Source organism: Mesocricetus auratus, unplaced genomic scaffold (assembly GCF_017639785.1).
Source record: "Mesocricetus auratus isolate SY011 unplaced genomic scaffold, BCM_Maur_2.0 Super-Scaffold_100006, whole genome shotgun sequence".
Taxonomy (NCBI): domain Eukaryota; kingdom Metazoa; phylum Chordata; class Mammalia; order Rodentia; family Cricetidae; genus Mesocricetus; species Mesocricetus auratus.
The window spans coordinates 72569136-72592438 of NW_024429190.1; the positions used below are offsets into that span (position 1 = coordinate 72569136).

Below are 23303 nucleotides of genomic sequence, written 5' to 3' on the forward strand. Positions count from 1 at the left end.
ACTGGGCACTCGGAGCGGAATCCCGCGTGGCTGGCAGGGGCAAGGGGTGGGGTGACCCTGTGGCTCCTGAGAACTCTGGGGTGCATGACCGGTGCCTGGGCGCAGCCAACGTCCTGGGGGCATCATCTGAGGACAAGGTACCTCCTCCCACTCCCGGGATCACTTCTCCCTCCTCCTTCACACCCCCGCCCCCGGGACCGCGGCGCTCCCTCCCCGCACCGGCCAGTGAGTACACAAAGCGGCGGGTGAGGGGAAGCTTCGCAGGCGTGCACGGAGCAGTGAGATCACTGGCGTTATAAATATCCCGGTGCCAGCGCCGAGATCCGCTCGGGTGGCCTCTCTCTCATTCTCTCTCTCTCTCTCCCCCTCTCCCTCTCCCTTCCCCGAGGCTATGTCCACCCAGTGCGGAGAGGGAGGCAGCGCCAGAGGCACGCAGCAGCGCGGGGGCTACGGAGCCCGGAGCCAGCCCTGCAAGATGCACTTAGGACCCCCGCGGCCGGAAGAATGAGCTTGTCCTTGCTCTTCCTCCTCTTCTGCAGCCACCTGATCCTCAGCGCTTGGGCTCACGGGGAGAAGCGTCTCACTCCCGAAGGGCAACCCGCGGCTCCGAGGAACCCGGGAGACTCCAGTGGCAGCCGGGGCAGAAGTAGCACGACGTCTTCCTCGTCTTCTGCCTCCTCCCCAGTCGCGGCTTCCCCGGGCAGCCAAGGAAGCAGCCCGGAGCACAGCAGTTTCCAGTGGAGCCCTTCGGGGCGCCGGACCGGCAGCCTGTACTGCAGAGTGGGCATTGGCTTCCATCTGCAGATCTACCCGGATGGCAAAGTCAATGGCTCCCACGAAGCCAGTATGTTAAGTAAGTTGCTCACTCTCCAACAAAACCTCTTCTGGGCTGGGGGGAGCAGTGTTGCTTTGGGCCACAGGAGCACAGGTTCTGGGACTCCGCTGATTCTGGAAATAGTTTGGCAGGTTTCGTGAAGATGCGTCTACAGGGTCCGTGCACATGCATCCCTCTCTCTTGGGCAGCGGGCATGACGCTTCCCCAGGTGGAGGTTACCCTGACGAGGCAGGCAGCTCGTTTCCAGAATGACCTGGCCGAAAAGATCCCCCCATCATAGCTGGAGGAAAAATAATGCAAGAAGTACAAATCTTCCTCTTGGTACAGTTTCTTTCTACTTATGAATTACAATCTAATTTTTCTTTAAGTATCAAAGTATATCTCTTTTTCCCTGTACACAATTCAGGTTAGTTTCTGAAAATAAGATATATGAGTACTTCTATTCTCCAACCATATATAAATATAAATATATATATATATCCACATTATAGGTTTATATTAACATGTGAATGTAACTTTACACGCATAGGCATATTTCACACACGTATGAATGCACACACACACACAACTACACACACAACTAGCTATACATGTCCATGTAGAGTGTGTATGTACATACGGACAACAGACTCCTGTTTGCAAGACGGCATCACGATCTGGAAAACTGCGCAGACAGTATGATAGTATGACTGAGTCCGTGTTGGTTTTATTAATGTTATAGTAAACCGAGAGATCCTGACAATACCTTCTTAGCCTTTGACTCAGAGGGACAGTTAGAGGAAAGTTCTTAATTTTAAGAGAAACACAGAAGAGGTTGGGAATGGTTGTAAATTGAGCATAACTTAAAATAACAACAACCCAACTTGAAATTTCACTTTCTGAGTTCTCTTCTCCTTTCTTCCTTGCTTTCACTGCCCCCGCGTTCCCTCCGCTCCACCCGCGTCCTTCCATTTCATCTGCCTTTCTGGACCAACGCAGCTGCCACTCGCATCCCCCTCCCTGCTCCTAGGCGCTGAAGCCAGCGGTGATTTGGGGCTGTGTGCATGGGAACTGGGCTTGTCTCTGAGGTCCATAGGTATTTTGGCTAGATTCAGATCGCTTTTCCAGCAGGGCTTAGTCCTCCAGATAAAAGCCACAGCAGGGACCTCCCAGACTCCCAGGGAGAACGGAAATGGGGCCAGGAGATAGTGCTGTGCAGTCACCTGGCCCCTCTAGTCTTCCTGGTGGCTCCCAGGTAAACCTCACCCGACCAGTGTCCCCCAGAGACTAGAACGTTTGTGTTTATTCAGCTCCAAAAACCGCGGGCTTTATTTGTTGGGCTGACTGTCGGCTGGGGCCTGTGGAGAGGGTTTGGAGATTGAAGCACAGGTGGGGTGGCGGGCTGGCCAGCCTCTTTCAATGAGTTAAGAGGATCAGAAGCGTGAGATCTGGCAGGGATGTCCCGACAGGTGCGGTTCCAAGTCAACAGGCTGTTTGCTTTGTCTTTGGAGTGCACCTTTTCAGCTGGCTGAGGTGCAGGTGGAGAGGCGAGCAAAACAGAGAGGTCTCTAGGCTCCCATCACATTGAGTCCCAGGGCTCCAGCAGGCTCCTCCATGGACCCCACCTCTCTTCACCTTTGAAAGTACTCTGGTCTTTGTTGATGAAGGGAACAGTCTGTTCTGGTAAGGGTGGAGTTTCTGATGCTCTGATGGAGAGCTACTTTTGTTTCAGTATTTCTACTCACCCTCCTCCTTTTTCAGGAGACACCAAAACTCAGTCTCCACTTGCAGCAATCCCCCTAGCTCCCAGAGAAAGCCGTTCTCTAGTTTGTTGCTGTGAATTTATCCAGAGAACTGGCACCAACTACACATAACCCTTGCTTGCTCAGGAGAGACCCAAAGTAGCAGGTAGCAAGTGGTGGGTTGGGATCCCTGGTGCCTGAGGTAATTTTGGATGGTCCCCTTCTGCATTACAAAAGCACATAGAAACTACAAGTGACTACAGTTTAGGCCTGTTTAGAAGGGGGTTTGCAAAAACACACATGAAAGAAAGGAAGCACATAGTAACAGACCTAATTTAGGCTAAAGACTATCCAGCTATCCACTATTGCCAAGGACCAACTTATTTTAACATCCTCATTGAAAGATGACCACCAAACAACGGAGATGTGTCCTAAGCAGGAACTAATGAGACTTTGTAAGTAGCTTTTTCCTAACTCCCAGCCCTCCCCCAATTTTAAACAGCCATTCAGAGTTTAATTTGTATGTTTCAAAAGACTGGCTTTCATTCATTCACCCATTCATTCATTCATTCGTTCATTCATGTACCCAATGTAGGGCACCTGCCTTGGGAGATACTATGTTTTGGTTACTCTTGTGCCTCTTTCTTTTCCTGTTTGCATTTTCTCTGGCCTTGCCCTCCATAGTTCCCAACAATGTTCTATTAAATGTTTCTATGTGAAGTGGGAAGGCATGGAATTTGGAAAGTTACCACGGCTCTTTACACTTATGAAGTCATGGGAGAAAAGCGGCAGCTACTTGCTGTTGATTATTTAGCATACTTTGAAGGCAGTGCTTGATAGATTCCTGAAATTTGTGTAAACTAAGGTATTGACCTTGGACCATGACTTACAATATATGTGGAAACGTTTGTTTGTGTTTCATAAGAGAGACCGCTAGAACATTGCAATAAAACCTCAGTATAAAAGGTTCTTTAAGATGCCACAATGAAACTTTATTTTGGTCAGGTGAAATGTCAAGTTTTTTCTCAATAATAAATATACTTGTCAATTGTGAAGGTTTGTTTAGTTTTACTATCAAAATCATGCTCTAGCCATCGGTATTGAAACATTCCTTCAAGTGCATCAGTTAGTAAGGCCCTGGTTTACCTCATTCAGGAGAGCACCATACTAGAATTTGGTGTCTAGCTCATTGCCTACAGGAAGGAAATACTGGGGAAGGATTAAGAATGAAGAAGATTCGGCTATGAGCTCTAACCTTGAAGAGAAAGGAGCAGTTGCTTTAACTTAGAACCTGTCAAGTTTAGCTTCAATATAGTCCTCTTGGTTGATGTATCTTGTTCCATTGAATCTATAAATTAGTATAAGTTCAGAGGAGAAAACTTTAGGCGACAGCTACACAAAGCAATCACACAAAATGTGAAAATTTCATTTGCATTTTGGCTTAAGCAAGTCCTCACTTTTACATTTTGTTTTGAGAATCTGACTCGCCTATCCATTTTGGTGTCACAGAGTCATAAGACATTTCCCGGGGTTGGAGAAATCAGAATTTACTGTGCAGGGAAATTCTGTTACTAATTTAATCAGCAAAGACTGTGCTAAATTGGATCATTGAAGACTAAGTTTTGATAACTTGGCATAGAAATCTGTTGCCATGGATGAAAGTAGAGAAACTTCAGTGTCGCCATATTTTTCTTTGGGAATTTTCAAATGTTATTGAAAGCTTCTGAATACATTTGATATCTGTGTTGTTCTAGCTCTTATTCTCCAAGTCCCCCACCATCAACAGAGCCTTCTGATACTAAGAGATCTAAAGAAGAACAAGAAAGGAAGCTATGTATGTGTTTTCCTACTCAAGTAAAGTTATTCATAAAGAATCATTATCCTTTGAAAAAGGAGATTAAAGATCAATGGTAGAGACACCAAAAATATTTTGACTCCTTCAACCTTGGTATCAATCCTGACATTTTATTGAGAAAGTGTTCTCTCTCTCTCTTCTTAACTTAAATATCTTGGGAAAAATAGCACACCATCTTCAAAACCTGAGTATGAATTATTGTCCATAAGTTGTCTTTACCCATCCTCAAACAGGAGACAGACACAGTAATAAGAGCAACTCAAAACAAATGTCCCTATATTGGGTGGGGGTGGTGTTTTCTACAGCAGTGCAACATTACAGACAGTCACTGCCTGGTCTGTGAGAGAACTGCCTTCCACAGTTTTAAGGAAACTGTTTTGACGTCCACAGGCTGAACAAGAAATTTTCTTCAAGTTTATTATCACCAACTCCTAAAGATGAGGGTACAGACAATACTGACTTTTTCAAAGTCAGCTTTAGAGAAATGTTTCTTAGGATGCATTAGTTCATGGTATAATATACATATGTTTAAAGCATTTCCTAGAATCTCCAATGAGGTACTGAGATTTGCAATGTACAGTACATAACATAGATAGCTGGTGCTCTCTTGGAAGAAGAACAGAAAACCCATTGTGAGTTGTGTAGAATTACACCAGTATTCTAGAAAATAAGACACAGTGAAATCATCATTGACATTAGTTCAGAAATTCTGATATTAGCAATGATTGCAATATTAGATCAAAATTATATTCAGATTTAAAAGATCACCTCCAAAGTTGCCTGTATGAGAAACAGTTCTCACATGCACACATGCATACATACATATACATATATACATACATGCACAGATGTATAAAGCTTTCAGACACATGAAATCTTAAAATTATATAGTCTTTTCCATTGTCTGGCAACACACAATTTTTATAATAGAATTTATCAGACAAAGCAGGCAATGTATAATAAAATAGCATTTTTATAGGCATTATTTCATCATCTCCCCATATTTAAAATTAATTGTAATGAGAACATATATAATAAGCACATATAGTGTGTTGAGATACAAGCTAAATGATACAAAAGAAGAATAAACGCTCAGAAAGCAGTAATTTAATCAAACAAAGTCATGGGTGTTTTGTTTGTTTGTTTGTTTGCTTTTTAACCAAGTAAATGTCTATAAAACCATCTACTCTCAACATCTCAAAAGTCAGACTGCAAACATAAGAATTTGATCTTTGATACTGCCATATATTTTTCATTGATATGTGACAAATTTACATTTATAAAGCTGAGCACATTCATAAGGTGATCAGAAATTACCTTTCCATTTGTTGTCAAGGATTCCTAATAATTAGGCTATAGAAAATACTGAATTAAAAAAAAAACAAAAAACCTTAGAAAGCTGTTTCTTGGGGGTGTGCATAAATGTGTGAGTTAAAGCCACCTGTAACAATGTAGAGCTATGAGAATACTGGAGAAAAACTATCAAGACTTTATCTTTCAATCCCATTGTAGCTGTTATGTCAATCATTGTACAAAGATCTCCTGTGACGGTCTCTTCATGCATATGTTCTTGTTTAAGTATGTTTATGCAGTGATTACAATTTCATCCCCAATCAACTGAACATTTGAACTTGTTATTGATGCTGTCAGCATTACTCTTTAATTCTAATTCAAATACAGTCTTATTTTAATAATATTATACTACATCTTTATAATTTAGTTTTAGAAAGCTCAATATTCTACATGTGAAGTGCACTGTAAGTTTTAAAAGTTAAATACACCATGTATGTACTTATTATACTCCATATAAACTGATGTATGTAACTTCACAACGCATTCCCTGGTAAAATGACGATGCTTCTAATTCTTTGGGTATCACAAACAATGTTTATATTTTAAATTCTACACAAATTACACTTTAGAAACATTTTAAAGGAAACAATATACAGGACACTGGTGTTTGTTAACACTCTCTTACATAAGCAAAAAATAGCTCTTTGTTGAGTGTATCTTAACATTCTCATGAGAAGAAACACTACTTAAGTTGGCACCTGAAGTTTTTCTAAGATGGTTTTCTTACTCTGGGCTAAGACTTCAAAACAATAATAACAAAAGTAGCCCCCCCCAGGTATTCCTTTTTTTTCCTGTGGTATTTTCTAAGTATTTTGAACAAACCAAGTTGAGAAAGCAAGCAGCAATGCTTGTGACAATGGCAGGTGCTCAGCTTGTGTTGTAAGACTTAAGTCCTCAATAAATTGATTCATCTCCATGCATTTATAGTCCTTGTTAGTAAATTTTGCACATACCTCAAGTGCTGTAGGGGGGATTTCTATTTCGAGTAAAAGTGAAGGGGTATCACCTCAGCAGAGTTCTTCTGAGATGCCCTAGTTGTGTATGCTTGAAACCTTTGTGGTCAAGTGCTGAGATGTGCTTTTCCCTCCTCCAAGGCTTCTTTGTTTTTTCTCAGCTCTAATGAACTATATTACCATATTCATGTATATATATATATATATATATATATATTTACAATTGCATATGTCTAACTAGCAAGAATATTATCCTTACTCATATTCCTATAAAATTTTTGAGGCTTTATTGTTAGTAACAGGAAGGCTGTCTAACTATAGGCAGAATATACATTTAATATTATACAGTCCATGAATTACAGTAAACACTTTCTTGACTCAGCACACATGGTTCTTGAAATGACTGTGGGGATGAAGAGATGCTGCATTGGTACAGACTGCATTATACATTAATAATGTTATATACAGATCATTACATTTTTCTAGGAAATGACTTAAATCTAATTTTTTTCAAAACATAATTCATCAAGCAATTCATGGAAGTAATAATAATTTATAGTGTTTTCAGTATCTTAAGGGTAGTTTTATGTTTTTTATAGGATTCAATATGGCATATATTTATTTAAGTTCTCAAATTGTGATGATTGAAAGAGAGGGATTTGTCTCATGTAAGAAAGTATAATTTTCCAGGCTTTTGAAATTTTTTATACAAGCTTTGAGGTCAGATTCATGATCTAATACTAAAAGTAGATCATTTTTGGTGGAATAGTAACAAATAAGGATTAAATTTAAAACATATTTTAAAAATATCTTCCAGTATATTTGCGATTTGAAAAGATTCTAATGCCAAACACTATTTACTAAAAGCCATCTACCATGTGCAAATAGAGAATATTGAGGAAGCCGAGTCAAATTTCTGAATCTTGAAATTAGTCATTCTGAGTGTCTGCTCGGATGCTTGCACTAACATAGTGGATGTTACAGAAGTCACCGAGTGTTCTTCTCTTTAATCACAATAGTAAAGGCTGAGAACAGTTGATGTAGATGTTGAATTCTTCACAGTTCTGTATAGAAGAGTCTGTGTTTTATTTTGGGATTTTTGTCATCCTAGGTATTTTGGAAATATTTGCTGTGTCTCAGGGGATTGTAGGAATACGAGGAGTTTTCAGCAACAAATTTTTAGCGATGTCAAAAAAAGGAAAACTCCATGCAAGTGTAAGTAGAACCACTTTATATTTGTTAAAGGCGCTCTGAGATTTTACATTTGTAACAAAAGTGAAGTGATTTTTTTTCTTTTTTCAAAATTAGTAGATAAGATAGACAATTTGCTTAAGGAGCTTAACTTTTTTTGGTGAATTTACATGTATGTATAACCAATTTCGTATGTGTCTGTGAGTAATCATTTGAACTGATTTGAAAATTCATAGAACCTTTGAAACTGTAAAAGATGAAAGTACTTGGAAATAGACTTTGCATGCTGGCTGTCATTGTTAGTTTCCTAGAGAGGTCTGGGTGAGACTTGTCACAGCAATGAGCTATTCTGTTGCATCTTAACTTTGTGTTTATCTGGTGGTATGAGTGTTTAATAGAGAGTTCTTATTTGATTTTACAGGTTATTCATGACATCAAATGTGGTCTAAGTAATGTATATTTCCATGTAAAGTTGAGTAAGAGACAAAATCAAGACACAAATCCCCTTACCTCCCATAAAGAAGTTGAGCTGGATAAAGTAGGGGAATTTCTATCTTGTATTTTGTCACATCGGATATAATTACTTAATACTAATCTTGAATTCAAACCATTTCTTCAGACTACGTACACATTTCGCAATCGGTTTACAAATTATTTGTTTCTTAGCTTTTAGTATTGCAGATTCTGTTTATTTGTATTAGTGTATAGGTATCACAGTTAAAAGTAATATAGGGTTTTCATGATACCAGACTTATTCACACTTAATGATTTTAAAAGGCAGTTATTCTTTAAAGCTACTCCTTTAATTAATAGCAAAAGAATAATTGACTTTTTTGCAGTTTTCAAAGTAGATAGAAAGTCTAATTTAAGAGTGTTATCAACTGACACTCCTTGACCTTTTACTTTACAGACCTTTAGGAATCTAAACAGAATTCCACTCGTTTCTATAAGCAAAACTCTTACAATTTCCTTTCCTTTGCGTCTAAAGTAATTAATAACTCTTGAAGAACACTGTGGCTACTTGGCAATTTAGTGAGATAGCACATATAAAGTGCTCAGGCAGCATTTGGTACCTTGTAACTATTTAATAAACAGTGTGTATTATTATATGCAGTAAACCAAATATAGCATAAATGTAGCAAACTACAACCTAAGATAAATGAAAAGTGTTTGTTAGACTCTGTAAGCTTTAATTTCAAGAATTACAAAAGCAATTTATTTCATTTCTGGTTTAGGACTAACACAGTTTTTAAAAATGATTACTGTGACTGAACAACCAAAAGTGACATTTCACTTATTCAAGGGGAAAAACATTCTGTATCACTGTGGGGAAAAGTCAGACATCTCATTTTGCTAAGAATAATATTGGATCACTAAAAATTCATATCCTGGATGGAAAGCAATGACTTTTCCTTGTTCTACTTTAAGGTTGTAAAAGCCTTCAAAATCTTAGCATCATAAGGGACAAAACAAGTAAAAAAAATCACATCTTATGGGTTTGTCTCCTGTGGGATGAAAAATCTAAACACTGAAAATACTCTTGAGTTGTGCACTGGTGCATATAAAAATAGATAAAACTTTGTGTGTGATAATTGCCATACAAAGCAAAGTATTATAATGGATGCCAATTAGAAGGGTCAAACAGAGAGGTTAGGATACATGATTCCTCTGTCTAATGCAAGTAACTAATTTCTAGAAATTTGACCCAAATGTCTAAGGATGACTAGTGGAAATAATGCAGATAACGCAAAAAACAGCATCTGTTATTCTTTCTCATCTTGGCAGGCTAAAGTTGTTTCATGGAATAATGACTTTTAAACAGTACAAAGCAAGTCTTGCTCTTGTCACTCACTGAAGCTCTTTGATATAAAAGTCATTCTGCTGACTTTGAGCTGAACCATAGATAAAAAATTAAGCCCTACAATTATGTCCAAACCTACATTCTCTTATCTGAGCTTTTATTAGCACTTTTTCTCTAGATGGAAAGAAAGCTAATTAAATTATGAAGCGATTTATTTTTAAAGAAGTCGAGTTTAGAAATAGCATTAATCATAGCAATTATCGGCTTTATGCCCAGCTGGTTTCTTTCCTGTTCTCACTGTAGTGGAATACGTTAAAAACACTCGTATAACTTTCAGTGTGTTTACTTGACTTGGCTTTGTTATTTACAAAATTACATTATCATCCAAAAACCTAACTCACACTTAGTAATGCTTAGTTTGTGAGTCACTTTATAATAATGATCTTGCAAGGGCATTAAGAGTTCCTACCTTTCAGCTTTTTCATCCAAAGTAGATGCCAACTAGAAGTGTAAAGTATCTAGGCAGCTCTGGGGAAAGTATTTCCCCTACACTGAATTGTCCATTTCAATTCATTTCTGCCAACAGAGATCAGTCACCAGGCAAGAGTGATGTACTTTCATAGCTCTGCAAGAGACCCTCCACTCATATTATCTCATCAGACCCTGAGTACAGCAAAGAGCTTGAGATATTTAAGTTATTTTCCTAAGGTTACATAGTTATGTGATTGAAGTAAACTGTATCGTTTTCAAATTTCCTCTTTAAACATCCAAATGCTCTGTAGGTTCAAATTAACTTAAAAGACAACATTGTGTTTTCGAACAAATTATTGTTTCCATGTGCTCGTAGGTATTATCAAGTGCCTGATTTAGTAAAATTTTCATGCTATATATAAAAAAAATGAACATTGTGACACATCATTAAGAGCAGTTACAGTGAGCCATTAACTGGCAAAGAGGAGGGAAATTCTAGATTAGACATGGAAAGTTGTAAATGAATTTCCACCTTCCCTTGGATTTAGAACACATTTATTTTGTTCTTAGCCTTCCCCTCAAACTCTCCAGTACTTGATTTTAGTCTACAGAGGGGGGAAGGGATGAGTCTGCCACAGAACTTTACAGACATATATGTTGTTATCCAGTGTGATCTTGTGTTGCTTAGAGAATCCTTCTCGAGACCCAACTTTCAAGCAGAAAGGAAGTACCTGGTTCCTAAATATCCTCATGTACTGAATGCTACTTCCTTGGCACACCCGAAGATGGCACACTAAAGTGGCAGCCCCAGGCAGTATGAAGGAGGCAACCCTGATGCTGGCTATTGTCCTGACTGCTAAGTTCACAATAGACTTTTCGTTTGAAACTCAAACATGGACAGGTGGTGTTTCAAGCTCTCTCCATAGCCTTCATCTGCATGCACCTCTTTTAAACCATCCACAGATTCCAAACACACAAGATAGCCAAACTCCTATCATGTGAGAATCTCAGCCCTCTTTTCTTTTTTAAAGAATCTTTTTAACTGAAAATAATTTTTTTCATACAAAAATATTCTGATTATGGTTTTTCCTCTGCTAACTCCTCCCAGATACCCCTCACTTTTCCACTCACCCAAATCCACACTCTTTGTCTGTAATGAGAGCAAGGAAAAGGGTGTTATGGTCCGAAAGCGTATGGTCTTCTTGTCAAAATGTGCGAGGAGTTATGGAGAATAGGAGACAATAATACTTCCCAGGGAGCCAGCAGGATTAGCCCGTCTCCACTGTGGCTCCTATTCTCTGTCTCAGCACACACCAGATGGAGGCACTTTCTGAGAACATGTGCCCTTGGTTGTCATTCATCTGTTCATGCTCTTCAGGATTGGGGTCCTTGTAGAAAGCCCCGCAGAGGACCTTTTTGGGTTTTCCTTACAGGGGTCTGATGAGAGCATGAATCCTTCTGGGCATGCAGCTATTCACACAGACTGCTCGTAGCCAAATTCCACGCCACATTTGTGTCATTTTATTTAATACTTCTGCATTTTTGCTTTTATGGGTGATACAAATAGGAAAATCATTTTTCTGCAGTGACTACCTGCAGTGGTGGACTGTTTTACATGAGATAATATGGAACAAGTGCCTGGAAACTATTATTACTTGCTAGCTTTTTCAACAGATCTCCCAGAATGTATTCTCTGGCAACTGGTTGACGATCTTCAGTCTTCCCTTCTGATTTAAAGGTCAAAATCGCTGTAACTCTTCAGTTAGTCAGATTATCCCAAATCCTATTCGCCTTCACTCCTTGGGGCCACACTTTTTTTTTTTTTTTTTTTTTTTTTTGCTTTGTTTTGTTTTACGAGACAGGGTTTCTCTGTATTGTTTTGGAGGCTGTCGGCCCAGCCCGGCCTCGAACTCACAGAGATCCGCCTGCCTCTGCCTCCTGAGTGCTGGGATTAAAGGAGTGCTGGGATTAAAGACGTGAGCCACCACCGCCCGGCTGGGGCCACACTTTTTATGAACACAATAGTCAATTATCTGCTAGCTTTTCCTTTTTCCAAGGAATCAGATTTGAAGACAGATTCTGGAGCTCACATTGTTACAGTGTCAGGGATTTCTGTTGTCATTATCATGGAATTCTTTTGGAGACCTACAGCTCATTTTAGTATTTTAAACTTTAAAATATTATCAGTCTTGGGAAAGTTGGAGATTACATGTGCTTCAGTGTCTTCATGAGCATGCATAGTGGTTTGTTGCATGTTGGGGAGAAATGTGTTGGCTTAACTATATGGAGAAAAGCACGTGGTCAAATCGTTATTTTCTTATGTCTCAGGGTTCTAGAGGGTCATGTTTGGAAGGAAAGCTAATTGCAGAGTTGACGAAACAGGCTTGGAATGTGTGCTGATCAGCCCTGGGTGAGGCCGAGAACATTCTCCTTTCTGGGTTCAGAGGGTGCCAGCTGGCTGGTCTGGAAGGAGAGTCTGGACCGGACTTCAGGTGCTGGGGGCAGTGGGGAGCAGCCAGCAGCCCCCATAGCTCAGTGTGTTTACTAAAAGGGGAAACAGAAAGACTTGAGCAATACTTATCATTATCACTTAGAAGAAAGACCTAGTAAGATGCACTCTTGATTCAAGACTATGGGTTATATCAGAGCTTTTGTATAAAAGTATCCTTTGCACTGTAAGACCTTCACATTTACATGGAGGAATGAGAGGTTCAGTAATTTGGCGTCCAAAATGAGTTTGGGGTTCTGCCTTTGCAATTAATTCCCTTATCTGACTTTCACTTTGTCTTCTGTAACGTGGGCAAAGAGGACTTTTTTGAAGAGATTTGGGCAAAATGAATGGACTTGTTGCTCCAGAACCCACGTTGCCTAATGTAAGTAAGAGTGTGATATTTCTCTGATGGTTTAGGGAATGGCTTTACCAGCAAGTGTGCTACTAAAGTTGAGGAGAGTCTCAACTTTCAGTGTTATGGGACGAACTGCAATCCCAGTCAGAAGAAGAGACGAGAGACACACACCTGACATGGGACTTCAGGTGGACCACATCTCTACCCTTCTGATTTAAAGCCAAATAATAGTATCTGAATTATCGCACGAGGTAAATGACGTACGTTAATCACTGGATATGGGGTAGTGTACTTTTACAGGGCTATTAAAGACACCCAAAGTGAAACACCCTTTTTCTATCCCTCTTCTCCATATACTGTCTTTACCTCATGTCCATCACTACTGTTTAGTAGGCAGCTGATGAGTCTAGTCCATGCCTTCATCTCACACTCACTAAAATAGAATCCTTAGAGACAGAGCCCAGGGAATAAGCATTTCAGATCTGCTTTCTGATTAATGCTTTTGAAGTTATATTGGCCGGGCGTTGGTGGCACACGCCTTTAATCCCAGCACTCGGGAGGCAGAGGCAGGCGGATCTCTGTGAGTTCGAGGCCAGGCTGGACCGACAGCCTCCAAAACAGAGAAACCCTGTCTCGTAAAACAAAACAAAAAAAAGTTATATTGTTGTCCTTTAAGTTGTTTATTTCTTAGCTATTTAAATATTTGTTTGAAATTAGTAAACTCTCTGCGGTCATGTAGAACTGAAATGTAAATCTGGGGTCTAGCTGTTTTTTGTTTTTTTTTTTAAGACAGTTCTTGCAAGAGGAGAGGTCTCATGGTTGGCATTTTCACTCTATTTCTAAGTTGATATGAATAAGCCCAATTTAGACATTTCCTTGTTTCCTCAATAGGAAGAAATGACATGTAGAATGGTAAGATGTTCGGTGTCAAGTAGGAACCATGACCCTCCCAGGATAGCATAGCAAGGTTACCACATGGGTCTTTATATGCAACACAAAAAATAAAATACCCAGAGGTAGATATTGGAGTTCAAGTTTCAAGCTGAAGATCAGAGAAACAAAGCAGCCGGCCACTAGCTCTTACCTCTACCTCAGACTAAAAGGGCTCATCCATGACCTCTTCACCAAGCCTCAGACTACTGCCTCTTCTCAGTTGATTGGAGAGAATTTTGAGACTATCTCAGAATGCTGCCCTATCCTCAAAGTGTCTGGAGAATGAATGCCAGTTCTGAGACCCTGTTCCTGTCTTGAATACCTCTCTTGAGTCCTGGGATTAAAGGCGTGTGATCCCAAGCGCTGAGATAGTCTTTGTGTGAACTGTTTCTCTTTAGTACTGAATCAATTTCCTGTAGCTCACTGTGACCTTGAACTAACAGAGATTGGTCTACCTCTTAATCCTGAGTCCTGGGATTAAAGGTGTGTGCCTGGCATCTATGGCTTGTGACTGACTTTGCTTTCTGAATCCTCAGGCAAGCTTTAATAAATCATAAATAATATATTAGCACATCTATGACTTACATGGTAAAGGGTAAAGAGAGCCTCCTTTGGGTGCACGTTGCCCTACATCAGGGCACAGCTGTACACACAGCCTGAGCTTCTGGCATATTCTCCAGCAGCAACATTGGTATAAGTAGAGGTGGGAGTCAAGCAGCCCTGAAAAGGGGGTGAAGGGACAAGAAGCTGGGATCCATACTACCAGAAAACTGCTTAAAGCATGGTTTAGCCAATAAGTGTTGTCATTGCAACGGACAAAAACATTTTGCTTATTTGGATTAAGCCAATTCTTTCTTAAATTTATAATTTTTAGGAGGAAGGAACCAATCAATGAGAAGAACACAGTAAAATAAATACTTTGTAAACTCCATATGTTAGGCACTGTCTATCCAAATTCCCTCCAGTTGACATCTCTCTCATGCAATGTATTTTCATCCGTAATTGTACATTTTGAGAATGGTATTTGCACAGCCCTGGTCTGGATCTAGAGATCCTCAGCCTCAGCCTTCCAAGTGCAGGGATTGCAGGTGTGTGGCATGGACCTTTAAAAATATCCATCGTTTAGAAGGGATTCCACACTGTGCGAACAGACAGTAGAGTCGAAACACTACCATTTGTTTATTTTTTAAATTATCATACAAAGTACTAGATTTCATTATGTTTTCAAATAAAACTTATTATTATTCATCTTCCTCTTTCCTTCTCTCAGTCCTCCTGATCCGCCCGTCCTTGTAGCCATGGACTCACCCCCAAGCCACTTCTCCATCTCATGTTTGCTACGGCACTCAAGTTCTTTAACACCTTCCCCTCTGCTGGTCTCCTTTCTAGTTCTGTTGCCCGTACCCACTGCTACCTTTCACATACATTAGTAAAAACACCAAGAAATTCAAGAGATCATGTGAATTTTTGTGAACCGATTAACATACCGGATAAAATACTCTCCACAAAATTCTTGAAACTTTCAGTATTCTTTACAGCAGAATAAAATTCCACTCTGAATATGTATGTTCCACATTTCTGTTATCTGTTCTTTTGTGGGTAATCTAGTCTGGTTGTGCTTTCTTGCCATTGTGAATATTGCAGCAGTAAACAAGGATATGCAACTGTCTTTGTAGTTGGATGCAAGTTGGTGTTTTTTATGCCCAGGGTTGTTTAACTGGGCCCTATAGTAGTTCCATGCAGATTTGCATAGTGTATGTACTTGTTTATTGTATGCCCATTAATAGGGGCATACAGGTTTCTCCTTCCTCCATCCCCACCATCACCAGCTGACATCTGGTTTGCCTTTTTTTTTTTTCCTTGCCATTCCTGGGATGAGATGGAACTCAAAGAAATTTTATTTTGCAGTTCCCTGATGGCTGGTGATGTTGAAATGCTTTTAAAAATTACATGTGCTTCTTGGAGAATTGTCTGTTCATTTCACAAAGGATTATCAACTAGCAGTTTTGGTTTCTTGGTATTTAATATTGGCAGTTCTTTATGTATTCTAGATACTACCTCTCTGCCTGCAGCATAGCTGGCGAAGATTTTATTCCATTCTGTAGGATTTCTGATAGTTTCTTTGTGTGCAGAAACTTTCCAATTTCATTGGATTCTACCTTCTGACTCTTGGGGCTGTGTCCTGAGCTGGTGGAGCCCTGTTCAGAAAGTTCTTGCCAGTAGCCACAACTGTAAATACATTCCCTTTTGCTTTCCTCTGGCCGTTTTGGGACACTGGGTTTTCAGTTGAGATCTTTGGTCCACTTTGCATGTATTTCTGTGCAGCACGAGAGATGTGCTTCTCATTGAATTGTTTTAGGTAGTGATCAGTTTTTCCAGGACGACATCGCTGAAAGCACAATATCGCTAATAAAAAGGCCTTGCTTTCGATAGCATCCTCCCCCTCTATGTAATAATTTTCATATTCAAGCAAACATAATTTAATTTGTTTTGACAGTTAGAAACAGTAAACTACAATAAATTAGTTGATTTTAATACTTCACTTTAATGTTCAATTTGGGGTCTCTTGATCCTAACTTGTTTTGACACTTGTTGGATGAGCAGAAATTAAAGAGAAAAACACAGATAATCAGATAATCTAATTCTTTAAGGAATCTTGGAAGGGATGTGCCTATATTTCTTTTCTGTAGAAGCAGCAAATAGCAAAACATTTGGCTACACATTCAATTAAAACATATATTTAAAACAAAGATAGGGATACTTGTTTTGTTTTGTTTTTGAGACCGAATCTCATTGATTCCTGGCCATTCCCCTGCCTTTTCCTCCTGAGTGCTGAGATTCCAGGTGTCTGCCATCCTGCCCAGCAAAGACAGAGACCTGAGGCCTTTCTGCCCTAGTGACCAACAGTGGTCGGACACTAAAGTTCTGAGTACCGAGTGCAGTGGCTAATTTAGCATTTGATTTACCCGCCTACATCATATCTTCGATAAATGAAAGTGTGTATGTCAACTTCACTTCCCCCCTTGGGGGGAGAAATAATGCATTTCTATCATTTGAAAACTATATCTTTATTAGAAAATGTCCTATGACTGAAAGGAGAATGTAACATGAAAATTAACCTAGAAACACTCAGTCCTAAATGGGGTATTTTCACCAAACCCCTCCCCTCAGCGCTGTGTAGAAGAGGAGGCAGAAAGATTGTAAGAGCCAGTGGGGATGGAGGACACCAAAGAAATAGTGTCTCCCAAATGCAACTGACTTGGGCACATATAAACTCATACAGATACCGTGCCAGCATGCCCAGATCCAAAACAGACAGGATCCCAGCACACACAAGCTCCTGTCCCTAACCAAGAAGTTATCTCCATTTGACAATGCATTTGCAAAGGAGAATTAGTTTTCTTCAGAGAGGTCTCACTAGGTACACAAATCACACTTAAGGGCAGGCCCCATGCCCAGGAGTAGACACCCATACAAAATGAACTCAAAGGTACTTTTATAGATTTTTTGCCTCATATCACTTTGTTTTGGGCATTTAAAAAGATCTCACTGGTCTTTTGCTTGTATATTATGGTTTTTGATTTTTGTTTTTATGGGTTTTTGTGTCTGTGTTTCTCGTGCTTTTGTTTTTCCTTTTTTAAAAAAATTCTAGTTTGTTTGGTTTTTGTGTGTGTTTGTTTCCTAGAGAGAAAGAGAAAGAAGGCACGGATATGGGTGGCAAGATGGAGAATATCTAGGAGGAGATGCGGGAGGGAAAACGGTGATCAAAAATAATCAAAATGTATTATTCGGAAAAAAAAGCTATTTTTAATGAAAGCAGTGAAAAACATTACTCTAGAAAGTTATTCTCCAAGGTTCTAAAAGAGTAATTGTATTTGTTTTGGTAAATAGATGTGTATTTTGGTAGGCCCGTGTTTCCCAGTCACTCTGTTCTTAAGATGTTCCGTGCTGACCATTGTATCAGAGACATTCTCTTTAGTCACCATCTTCCCCGTGAGAAGGTGAGAACACTGGCAGGAACCAGTGTTCAAGATGAAACTGGATTTCCTAATGGAAAAGGCCATGGAAATATTTGTTCAAATAGTTCTGGTACATCATATATGGGATGATTTTTCAGACAAAACACAAATTAGAAGTCAATTAAGGAAACCCAAACGGTTTGACTCTTTTTACTCCAGCCTTCAATGAGGGGGCACATACAGTGTACAGACATTAGCATGTTGTTATCTCTACCCCATGTGACCTTTGAAAGATGGGCCACCTCAAAAGCCATCACCTTCTCGAATGACTCCTTCGGAAAGTAGAGAAAGTCTATGATGAATAATTTTAGGGGTTGGGATCAAGTGGGTTTTCACTCTAGGATGGAACTAATACACGTTTTTAAATATGGGGGGTGTGTGTGTGTGTGTGTGTGCGTGCTTGCACGTGTGCATGTGTTCAGGGCCACACTCACACTCCCATGAATGTGTGCACATGTTCATGCCTCAGACACATCCTTTGAAAGGTGACCTATCTTTACTTCCTTAGAAACCATGAGAGTAAACAAGACTAAACATTACAGCCCACTTCAAAAACTGGACATGTCTGTGTGTGCCTGTGTTATTTGGCAATGTTGTGAAATAAAATGGGTTCTGTTGGTGCCTGAGATGCTAAGGATTAAACGCAGAGTCTTGCGCATGCGAAGCAGTTGAACCCAGACCCATCTGCGGCTCTGGTTTGTTATTCCTTTAATGAAATGCTTCTTGTCTTTCTAAAATATTTCTCATTTCATGGAGCCACAAGTAACAGAGATGGTTTGAAGTTTTATTTTAAAATGGAACTGGAAGCCAGGTGTGGTGACACACGCCTTTAATCGCAGCATTTGGGAGGAAGAGGCAGGCAGATGTCTGTGACTTTGAGGCTAGCTTAGTCAACAGAGTGAGTTCCAGGACAGCCAGGGTCATGTAGGAATACCTTGCCTCAAAAAGCCATAAAATAATCTGGGTCAGGAGTCAAAGGCTGTCTGATGATGCTAGCATTGTGTACACAGAAAGTTTCCAGGGTAGCCTGGGGTATATAGCAAGACTGTCTCACAAAAATGTTAAAATCACAGCTCCATTTATTTACAAGAAAGGGAAAACCTTTTAAAGAGCTAAACAGCTATAGAAAAAGATTAGATTGAATTTGTAAAGGAAGTCTCTTTAATAAAAACCGGGAACAAATGATGTGCTTTTTTTTCCCCCTAAAGTCATGTCATCACAGTGTCCTTGGAGTAGACATAGACTGAAGTTTGGGAGTTAAAGGACAGGCGGAGATGATGTCACATGTGGGGGTAATTCTGTAGCGCACCTGCTTCTGTCATAACAGATCATAGGCAGAATTCTACCAGTACTGTGGAATAGCCATATTAATTACTTCATAGCACTGAAAAGGGACTTTCCTGGCTCCAGTGTAAAATACTTTGTGAGTCTGTTGCACATAGATAACTATGTTGTTGGAAACACTCTGCTGTTGGTTTTCCTCCAGTAGTGTCTTCTGATTTGCAGAAGTAAAATTAAAAAAAAAGTTTATGGGACTCAAAGGCTTTGTGCATATTTCTTTGTAAGAGTCAGGCTTTCGGATTTCAGTGTGTGATGTGCATTGAAGAGAAAAGTTTGTATTATTAGAAAAAGCAATAGACAGAACACTTTTCTATACAGAAATATACCACAAGCCATATGTTATTCTCAAACCCAGGAACCCTGTGCACAAGGAACCCTGAAATTGTGAATCCAGGAAGTTGGGAGTAGTACCAGAACTCCTAAGCCACTTGAGGCGGCTTTTATGTTTGATGGAGATTGTAGATCATTACCCTAGGAAACCGTGTTGATCACAGTAGCCACGTAGGCAGAACTTCTGCATAGGAACTGGAGCTCTGTCGGTAGTACCAGGGCAAGGCAGGAAGACAGTTGCACACCTGTACTCTTCCTCCATCATATTCCTCCAGACTTCTCAGTTTGGCAAACAAGTACCATACATCCCAGACGGCAGTCACACAGAATTGTTTGCCGATGTGCATCGTGTCTGAGCACACGCTCCTATTTCCCGGAGGTTCACTCGTATGCCTCCATACCGTCCAGTTATGGGTGACCCCCTTTCACAGGTCTTCCCTGTACTCTTGCCTACACTTCCATTGTTCCATTGTTGTCATCCTGCTCCCTGCACGTGTGTGTGTGTGTGTGTGTGTGTGTGTGTCTCGCGTTCTCTTGTCATAAACTGCACCTTGACAGACGTCAGCTCTTCTACTTTTCCGTGCATTTTGCAGCTGGCTAGTCTGTTGAGTGCAGGTAAGATGCAGGTGAATTGTTGCTAATGATGCTGGTGACTTTTTTCTTGCTGGCATCAGATGTACTTTCTTGTACCACATATGTGAAGATATATTTTTTTTCCTAAAGAACGCTATCCCATGCAATATTAATAGAGCCATATGCCACCCCTCTCTTGGCGTCAAAAATCACACTGATAACACTGAAAATGTAAGCCGGTTTCGAAAGAATCATGTGACTCTGCTAACTGCATTTCTGGTAGGCACTTGGCCCTCTGCAAACATATATGTATGTTTTATTTTGCAGTTGTTTCTTAGAAATCTAGTTCTAACTTTTTTATGACTTGGAGGGGAAAATCCTATGTTAAGAAATTTTAGATCCAAATTCCAAAGTATTTTTAAAACAATAACAATATTTATACATATTAAAGTGAGAATTTATAATATTTAAATTCGATAATTCCAGGTATTTGTGTAAACAATGGCACTATATAACCTAAACATAATGAATAAGAAATACTGTTACAAAAATAAAGTTGGAATACAGAAATATACACACACACACAACACTAAAAGGACCATATCTTAGTAAAAAGGAACGGAGTATGAGGGTCCGAGGGTCATAGAATTCTTGGGTTTTCAAGACTTCGTATTTATCATCGTATACTGAAATATTGTCACAACTTAAATTTCCTATTTTCCCCTCTCTAGGCTAAATTTACAGATGACTGTAAGTTCAGGGAGAGGTTTCAAGAAAACAGCTACAATACCTATGCGTCAGCAATCCACAGAACTGAAAAGACGGGGCGGGAGTGGTACGTGGCCCTGAACAAGCGAGGGAAGGCCAAGCGGGGCTGCAGCCCCAGGGTCAAACCCCAGCACGTCTCCACCCACTTCCTACCCAGATTCAAGCAGTCGGAGCAACCCGAACTTGCCTTCACCGTCACTGTACCAGAAAAGAAAAAGCCACCTCGCCCGGTGAAACCACAGGTCCCCCTGTCGCCACCTCGCAGAAGTCCCAGCCCAGTGAAGTACAGATTGAAGTTTCGGTTTGGATGATGCTCATCTTGGCCTTGTGAGAAACCACTCTTCTGCCTCAGGACCTTCTACAGGCATCATGGAGCCCCGGAGGAAACTTTCGGACACAGTGTCGCTCTGTCCCTCCGCTGCTGCGCTGACACGTGTGGAAGTCAGGTCACTGTTTCGCTTTGACTGGAACAAGACGGCCTTTTTTGTTTTGCTTTGTTTTTAAACTTTAAATAGACACAGAAGTGGGATTCTGTAGCGATCCAGAGAGCACATCCCTTCAGCTCAGTGAGGTATAAAAGCTTCATGATAAGAGGATATATAGCATTCTACATTTTTAGAATGTTCAGTAGCCTGGACTACATATGTATTTTTCTGCCTTTTACAGATCAACCTGAAAGAACATACATGATACATTTTTATTTTTCTTTTCCAAAGAATATTTTAATGCAGATAAAATATTTTATAAACTCCTGTTTTTTTAAGGTACCTCTACATTGAGCATATTTTCTTACTTTTCTTATTTTAATTAATTGCCACAAGCAGTCAGTTTATTGCTGTTTGTGGATTATAAACATTTTGATAGATTGTCTGATAGCATGTGGATCCCTCTGCATTTTTTTTACTGCATTGTTTACTTTGTTGTAGCCATACCTCAAGTTGTGTGTGTTTAGTTCTACACTTTAAATTGTTTAAATGTGCTTCCATGGCCCCAGAGGCTCAGTTTGGAGGTGCGTATTGTTCCAAAGTCATGGCATTATGTGAACTCCTACCACGTTAGTGCTGGGCTCTCACCATTACAAGGAGGAAAACATGACGACATTTTGATGGATTTAATGGTTGGATGTAAAGAAAAGGACAGAGGCAAAAGTACAGTAAGTGTAAAGCATCTGTGGTCGTCTAATTCTGTCTCTTTTGCTTCTGCTTTTATCTACCCCTTACCCTCACTCAAGAACAGCTGAAGGAATACATTTTATTCTGCCCATGAAGCATACACCGTGAAGCTGGAGTGCTTAAAAATACTTCTATACTCTGTGCTATCCTTACTGTATGGACTCACAGACAGCAACTAATCAGGGTGCCTGCATGCGTGCATGCGTGCGTGCGTGCGTGCGTGCGTGCGTGCGTGTGTGTGTGTGTGTGTGTGTGTGTGTGTGTGTGTAACTGAAGATGAATCACTGGCCAGGTATTCATGTCAAGACTCATGGTCAAAATACTCCTACTATTCAATCAAATACCTATCCCAAAAGTAAAGACTGCAGCGAGTGTGTCCACTCTGCTATAAGAAAATCTGATGTATCTTAGAAACACCTGTCCTTGCAACAAAGGAGCTTGATTTGGGAATTTGATAAGCTGAAAATGACACTTCATTCTCAACTCAAATGCCAAACACTGGATGGAAATCACAGCAAGTTTAACTTATAAAGAGTTGCAAAATTTATTTTCTTGGATAATCATTTTTATGGAGATCTATGAAATACAAGTGTTCATCTTATATTCGTAAACGCTGCAATAAAATGTGTAGATGACCATTAGGTGTGTGTCTTTCATGGAGCAGAAGTGTTCACACAAGTCTGTGTTTCATGTTGATAAACATTTTACTTAAAACAAAGTCTGGCTTACTTTGGTACACAAACTAAGACATATCAAAATTTATCTTAGTACCACACATACAGGTGGCATAGTTTTAATGGGAATAAACTGTACATGTACATGCTGTGTATAATATACCCAGAACTAAAGTATCATGCATGAAGACTAGGAGTTTTTATAAAGTCAATAAATTGACTAAATGTCACACTCAACACAAGATTTTTTAAGTAATGAATTGCTACAAATTTTAATTAGCATATACTCCAGAATACTCTTGATTTAAATGAGACAATGGTATTTTGCACAAAACAGGCTACACCAAACTCCTATACAACTGCCACATGACCTTATCTACACAGGATGATGTTAGAAATCCTCTTCTAGTCTATTTAAATGTCTTGTGAACTATTCATCAAGTTATTAGACTACACAGAGAAGCAGA

General features: G+C 39.9%; 1 protein-coding gene across 2 annotated transcripts; it reads left to right on the top strand.

Annotated features, from left to right (window-relative positions):
* Positions 1-255: 255 nt before the first annotated feature.
* Positions 256-22798, top strand: Fgf5 (fibroblast growth factor 5). Of its 2 annotated transcripts, XM_040747459.1 has the most exons (3): positions 256-853; positions 7829-7932; positions 20954-22798. In XM_040747459.1, the coding sequence occupies exons 1-3, from the start codon at positions 505-507 to the stop codon at positions 21299-21301; spliced, it is 801 nt and encodes a 266-aa protein (XP_040603393.1). In that variant the 5' UTR covers positions 256-504; the 3' UTR covers positions 21302-22798. The 2 variants fall into 2 exon arrangements, with proteins under 2 accessions (XP_040603393.1, XP_040603394.1); XM_040747460.1 differs by lacking the exon at positions 7829-7932 and having other exon boundaries at positions 20954-21280.
* The last annotated feature ends 505 nt before the right edge of the window (positions 22799-23303 follow it).

Bases quoted from the DNA above. Each gene is read 5' to 3' on its own strand.
- Fgf5 (XM_040747459.1), top strand. From the start codon at position 505: ATGAGCTTGTCCTTGCTCTTCCTCCTCTTCTGCAGCCACCTGATCCTC. The intron at 854-7,828 runs GTAAGTTGCTCA...TTGTCATCCTAG, and splicing joins CCACGAAGCCAGTATGTTAA to GTATTTTGGAAATATTTGCT. The intron at 7,933-20,953 runs GTAAGTAGAACC...TCCCCTCTCTAG, and splicing joins AAGGAAAACTCCATGCAAGT to GCTAAATTTACAGATGACTG.